This window comes from Vanessa tameamea, chromosome 8 (assembly GCF_037043105.1).
Source record: "Vanessa tameamea isolate UH-Manoa-2023 chromosome 8, ilVanTame1 primary haplotype, whole genome shotgun sequence".
NCBI lineage: Eukaryota > Metazoa > Arthropoda > Insecta > Lepidoptera > Nymphalidae > Vanessa > Vanessa tameamea.
The window spans coordinates 285,503-293,049 of NC_087316.1; the positions used below are offsets into that span (position 1 = coordinate 285,503).

At 35.1% G+C, this 7,547-nt stretch overlaps 1 protein-coding gene across 1 annotated transcript in view; it reads left to right on the forward strand.

The window, feature by feature from the left end:
• Positions 1-6,299, forward strand: part of LOC113396310 (somatostatin receptor type 2-like) — a 38,275-nt gene extending 31,976 nt beyond the window's left edge. Inside the window, exons 2-3 of the mRNA XM_026634208.2 lie at positions 4,202-4,253; positions 4,468-6,299. Of these exons, the coding sequence (XP_026489993.1) occupies positions 4,526-5,779 (1,254 nt within the window). The 5' untranslated portion in view covers positions 4,202-4,253; positions 4,468-4,525 and the 3' untranslated portion in view covers positions 5,780-6,299. The remainder of the gene's footprint in view (positions 1-4,201; positions 4,254-4,467) is intronic.
• The last annotated feature ends 1,248 nt before the right edge of the window (positions 6,300-7,547 follow it).

A 7,547-nucleotide genomic window follows, 5' to 3' on the forward strand; every position in this document is an offset into this window, starting at 1 on the left:
TCACCCATTTCAGGGAACATCAGGTAATGGAAACCTTGATTTTAATATAATATAATATATGTGTTATAATACCAAATTCGAGGAAACCAAATCAAATATCACGGTATATATTCATATGTATGTTCGACCTGCATAACTAATTGGCTTTCTAAAAACCTGTATGATTTCTAACTATCGACGTTTCAAATGAGCGATGTCATTCATTGATTGTTATTGCGTTCGCAACCGCGAAGCCTTTATTTCCCACTAGACTTACAATAATAGTCTGTATTAACTGTTGAATGGGGTTTGTTTTATGTATAATAACTTATTAAAATCATTCCTTAGCAGTTATCGGCCAAATCTAAACCACATTTGTTTTTGGTGATATTATAATCTAGCTGAGTTTTAGTATATATAATAAATGTAAGCAAGTTTTTTTTTATAGTTAGAATGACTTTTGTACATCTGCGTTAATCGTAATTATTCAAATATCCACACTGTTTAGTTCTCGTATTAAAATGCTTATATTTTATTGTTCACATTGTTGACGATAGGTTTTCCATTGTTTTTTCTATAATTGTATTAAAACACTACAATACACACTACTTGAAATACACTTTCTATCATAATTAAGGCATTGTAGTTACGAATGGGTCTGAGCATGTTATAGTAGATTTCTCCAGCTTCGGTTTTCGCTTCCCAGCTCTCCACACCGCCTTTATATCATTTCCGCGTTGTCCTGCCATGAGTTTCAGCTGAGCATGAATACGCCTGAGATGGCTCAACTCAACATGAAAACAGGATTTTTATTATTCAACAATTCTCTTCCCTTTCATAGTCCAGTATCCAAGCGGGATATGGCTCCAACTCTAGAGACTGTAATCCTGTACTGTGACAGTGTAACTTACTCGCTGTAAATATGATATCAAAATTTACAATCTATTTATACCCTGTTCATGAAAACAGTCAGAAAATAACCGTTTAGTTTATATGTTTATATGAATATCTATTTGAATTCTATACTATGTTACATTGAGAATACGCAAGCGTAGCCCACTCGCTACAATATATTTATTACCATAACCGTAATAACAAATAATACTTCCGTACAAACATAAACAAACGGTTTGTTGCTCTACACGTACGCCGTGCTTAAGATTATGAAAAGTGATGCGCGCACGTACTGCGTACTCTAGCGAGTCAAATTACCGTATTCATAAAATCAAAAATATTAATCATAATATACTTCATTCAAATTAGCTATTTTTAACATTTTATAAAATAACATTAAATGATAAGATTTCTGTTCGAAATGTACAAAACATGTTACAGAGCAACGTAAACCAACGAATTGGATTTTACTAAGCTCGATGTCGGGGATGACACGTCAACGATGGTCTTCATAACTGACATATGCCTGAAGTAGATATTAGATAATAATGATAGTAATGATAAATTATATTATGGCTAACATATTGGCTATATTTTAGCCCTAAGTTTACAGTTTGCCATAAACTAACTTTAGGACAGTTACACTAAGCATGAGATAATTTGATTACACCAATTTAGTACTTTGAAGTTCCGTTGGACTGGCTCCGATTGAATTCACGTCCTTTAGTCAAATTGATATATTTTATTCGCTGGTGTATCTCGTCCAGTTAAAGGATTATTCCAGAGATTTCTAGTAAAATCGAAACTGAGCTCAACCTTTAAAATCTACTTAGCATAATCGGGTCGATAGATTTAACATAATCCTGTATGTAATATGTAAAGAAATACATCCGTTGAATTCTAATATCTTCCGTAATATTCCGTGACAGTAAAAATTGAGAATAAGAGTCATAAAATTTTCAAAGAATTTAACCAAAACAACTTTGTTTAAGACAAATACAGTATATACACAATGTGGACACTAAATATTAGTAGCATTAAAACTAAAAAAAAACATAAAAAACATTACTAATGTCTACAAGAAAAGAAAAACTATGTAGCCATGTATAAAAAAACTGCACAAATGCAATAAACAAAATGAAGTATATTCAACGTCTGCAATCGTGATCTGTCCCAAATGAAACAGCCAACACTGATTTACGACGCTTCGCCGTGACCGGTCGGGAGAAAGTATCTTACTGGAGTAGTTCCATACAAAATTTGATTATAAATAATAATAATATTAACCATCACCAAGCAGCAGCAGAAGCAGTATCACCGCGAGAGCTAGTAACGGGATGACGTGAGCGCGTGTATATTTAGTAATAATAAAATAAAGGGAGACCCTTTATTTTATTATTTTATAAAAATAAGTACAAAAAAAACACGCATACATCCTGCATGTGCTGGAAATTTCAAATAAAAAATGGAATTAAGACAATATTGTCTTGAGTAATCTGTGCACTGAGTCTTCCTAACTAGTATAGTAAATAAACAATACGTTTTATTCGCACTCATCGTGTTGCGTCACTGCGCTCGCTGACACTAGGGTATGGATGGTGTTTATAAAATGTACTGTATGTACTTTGGCAGCTAATCTTAAATAAATTGTTAGATATATCGTAAGAAATTAAATAACTAAATTATGGTTAAAATTACCATATTGTTTTGTTAACCGACTTCAGAATTAATAAACAATTCAACTGCTTTTGATGTTACAAAGGATTTGAGGATTTGGCGGACGCTGTACGTAACAACCATTGTCATTATAAACTTTATTTCGACGTCATTAAAATGTTATTAAAAATTGCTAAGAATAATTTAACAGTACTACTCTTAGCTTACAAAGTAATAAAATATCTGTTAGTATTCGTCGAATTGTTTAGCGGGGATACCTTAATTTTTATATTTATCAAATTTGAGTGTTTGGTCGACCTCGTGACTTAAAATGTGCCAGGCGATTTCGCGAGGCTTTGTCTGTTGTCGTTTTAAAATAACGCTACCTAATAATGTTGCCAATATCCTTGTTACTGATTTTGGTCATGTTAACCATTATAGAGACCACACAGCGGCGAGAGACATTATTGCGCCAAGCTGTGTGCGCAAGCACAGAGACATTCTCATAATCCGATGAGACTATAGTTCAGGCGTCGGACGAACGGATTTACATGATTTTCATGGCATTACTACTCAGATCTATTCGACAAAATAATCCAATAAATTAATTAGTCCGATCTGCAGTTTAAGCCTAAGACTAACCTTAAAATCGTTTAGTCTCATGAGATAGCAAATGGAGGAAAACACAAAACGAAATAGTACAGAGTCTAAATCCGTTACAAAAATAACACGAACCATGTGACGTTAATTGAAGACAAAATTCTGTTCTATTTGCCGGCGCCCACCCATCATCTCTACGTAAACACGACGACTGCGAATACTATTAGCATTAGTGTTGTATCTGTTCCTTGTCAGCGGCCTTTTAAAGTAACTAATATCCGTGTGTGAAATTCAATAATGGTTTTGTAATGTGAAATAATTGTATCCCTATTTATTAAATCCATCGCCATGTTTACATATTTATTTTCGCTAATCTCTACGAATTCCATATAAATCTGTGTATTAAGTGTATTAATATTCAGTCATAGACAAATTGATTCGCGAGGATTATTGATACCATTTATGAATATTTTTTACTAATTAGTTAAATCCATTGTGAGTTTCTACGTACACGCAGGTAACTTTGTAGTTACAGTGAAACTAATATACAGTGGAAATATTCCTCTAAAAATATTCTAGATAAAATTCCGTGTCACTACGTGTCACACAAATGTCTGTCTACACAGTATTACCCTTGGAAAGCCGGATAAAGCATAGTTGACTGAATTTGCCACTGTTTTAAAAAGATGCACACATTAACGTAATTATTATATAGCATTGCAGTAATGTGGGGGGGGGTATATCTATTTGAGAATAGAAGACTTGGACAACGCTTTATTGATCCTTGTAGCCTTATAAATTGGCAAATAGAAAGCAATTTTTTCATGGAAAAAACTTATTATCTACATTGTTGTACTGTTGTTAGTTTATCTTTTGATAAGCTAATGAATGAGCACATAAAACTTCTTAACAGTTCGAATAATTCTATATCGTATTATAACTAGTTACGTAAAATAGAAAATTATTTTCACATACTAGAAAAATATATTTAAACTGTGTAAAGTTTAAATTTTCGCTGAGACTGTCTTAGTTGTTTGGTGATATTAAAGTTTTGTTTTCTCCTTTGTTTCAGATACAACAGTAAGATGTCGGAGCTGTCGTGGCTGTAATTGCTTAAGCAATATGTAAGTTTCAATTTTATTTTAAATAGCCAGTAGCGCTCAAATAATAGTAAAAGTTTATAAAAATCAACCGATACTCAAAGTTTTTTTACGAAATGAAAACAAACTATGTTTGGATGACTAGTGTTTTATGTTCAATAAAAAATATTATGAAAATATTATGATCGCTTACGCCAATTTATTAAAAACTAACGATTTTTTATCGTTATATTTACAGGTAAATCTTTGCTCGTGGACAAGATTGTTTTCGTCGAAGAAAAAAGTTGATATTAGCCATGGAGCTGGAAGACGTGGAAATGTATGGGCACGACAATTATTCCTTCGACCACAACGGAACTTTAAACGGCACGTATGAAAATTGTCCCAACATCAACCTCCCCGTCGTGTATGTCGTCACACAGATCCTCTACGCTATAGTGTGCGTCGTCGGCCTACTTGGGAATACGCTCGTCATTTATGTCGTCCTTCGATACTCAAAAATGCAAACAGTGACTAACATGTATATTGTAAACTTGGCAATCGCCGATGAATGCTTTCTCATAGGAATACCATTCCTGATCGTCACGATGTCACTACGAGCTTGGCCATTCGGAAGATTCATGTGCAAGGCGTATATGATATCCACTGGGATAAACCAATTTACGAGCAGTATATTCCTTTGCATCATGAGTGCTGATCGATATATAGCGGTGTGTCACCCCATAGCGGCGCCCCGACTAAGGACACCTTTTGTCTCACGAATAGTTTCAGCAGCGGCCTGGACGGCTTCAGCATTGGTTATGACGCCCATTTTCATGTATACCACACTGATACAAACTGAAAATGGACTATCGTGTAATATCGTGTGGCCAGAAAGAGAATTCAATAAAGGACAGGCCTCGTTCACGCTGTACTCTTTTGCACTTGGCTTTGCATCGCCTCTAACCCTTATCTTTGTCTTCTATTGTCTCGTGATAAGAAAGTTAAAGACGGTCGGTCCTAAGAACAAATCGAAAGAAAAGAAGCGCTCCCACAGGAAAGTGACTAAATTAGTACTTACGGTCATAGCTGTATATGTGCTCTGCTGGCTGCCATATTGGGCTTTTCAAGTTGCTTTGATATATTCACCACCAACAGAGTGCGCCAGTCGCATTACAATTACGGTGTTCCTTGTGGCAGCCTGTTTCAGTTATAGTAACTCAGCGATGAATCCTATTCTTTACGCCTTCCTATCGGACAATTTTAAGAAGAGTTTCTTAAAGGCTTGTACTTGTGCAGCAGGAAAGGACGTCAATGCTACGTTGCATGTTGAGAATAGCGTCATACCCCGAAAGAAGGGAGGAAGTGCAGCGCGTGCTCAATCTCGTGCTCTAGCGGAAGCTCGTGGTCTCACAGGTCCACGAGAAGGTGCTTGTGGATCTAGGTCTGAGGCATCTACAGCAATAACTTCGAGGTCCATTGCTGCCAGCGAAGCTCTTCACATGGAAACAAGACCATCTACCTTGGCACCACTTATAGCACCAAATGGTGTTTCGCATTCGCGTCTTTGAGTGCGGGCCTCGCGCCGGTGTCGCGAGGCCTCAGCTACACTGCTAGAGGAGGACACTTTAATTGTTTCTATAGATTAGGGTTATAAAGACTGGAATAATTGTGTGATTGTGTCTGACAGCTGCGTGAGACACGAGCCCTGTCTCCTCACTTGTCGGAATTACTAAGTTTAGAATAAGGTTTAATTCTTAATGGTTTATATTCTACGAAAATAAATGTAATGTGTGGACCTGCGTATACGAGTACAAGTTTCTGGTAGGAAATTGTTTATAAGTGATTGTCTCAAATTGTATCTTGTAAAGTGTTCGATGGATGGATAAAACGATGTTATTTGGCCTAGGGTTGTAACGAAGAATTTATTAATATTTAGGTAGTTTATCGCAAGGCGAATAGTTAATTTGTATACCATTAATATTGTTTATTGTATAAATGTACATATCGTGTAAATATTCACACAATTGTCACAATTTCACAGTTATAATAAAAAATTGAATTCGTGATGAATAAATTTTCTTATTTGAATACCCTGATTTTTATTGTGGTTCATAAAGTTGAGAATAGGCACGGTCGAAAAATATTAGCTCTCATAAAGAGTATCAATCACGTGAGGCGACATGTAGTTGGGGGGGTCAGGAGGCGAGGAGGCGAGGAAGGCAGAGGCGGAGACACGAGGAGGCCAGGCGACGTGGATGGATACGCAAATACAGGCAAATAAGCTGAATAGAGTCGAGCCCGGCGGGGTCGCAGCCGACCACTAAGCCATAGTAATACAATTCCATCAGAATATTGCGGTGAAGGGAGCCTTTGTGTCCTATATTACAAGTATTTTCATATATTAACTTCATAACCCTCAATTTAACAACGTATCTGAATAATTTGCATACTTTACAATTTTCTTTGGTCAAACGTTTTACTGGGACAAATGTCGAAAGGATATCAATATTTCACTGTATAATATATTTTATATTTGAATGTATATATGAGCCAGTAGTTAGAACACTTAAATAACTCACATGTATACGCACACATAGACCAAGAAGAAAATTATAACCCTTTAGTTAAAAAAAAACACGTTACGAACTTGTAAGTATTCAGTTCCCAATTAATCGTGATTGAGAGCACTTGTTCATTAAAATGAAACATTTCGTTATGTCCCTCGACTCTGATGTCAGTTAAAAACTTCGACGGTAAAAATCTAAATATTTAGAATTGTCGTGTTACAAAACAGTTTTATTTCCGATACATGAATATAACGAAAGTGAGGGCGCAATTATTAAAAATCTCCTCTATAATTAAATGATGTTAATATAATAATTATAATTAACATAGATTTTTATCGAAAATTAAGTTTTTTAAACGCTTTAATTATTGATTGATTATCTTAGAAGAACATAATTTCTAGTAACATAATAAAAGGCGCAATGATAAAAATTGATTGTTTGTTTTGGTCACGGTGGCTATTCTTATCGAAGACTAGGTAACCCAGGGATATATATTGTGTGTTATTATGATCTATACTATATCTATACAGCAAATTTCGTCAACTTTTCGAATCACAAGATTGTCAACCCTGCCAATTGCCAAATCACAGTCTACTGTTGAGAATTACTGATTTCTAATAGCTGGCAGTAACGAATTGAATAACATTTTGGCATCGACTATCGATACAGGTTAGACATAATTTAAGTAAATACTAACTACTATAATTAGACACATATTCTGAGTCAATGAAGAAGTCTTCGTAGAGTCCCATGGTAACTTGTGTTTGCA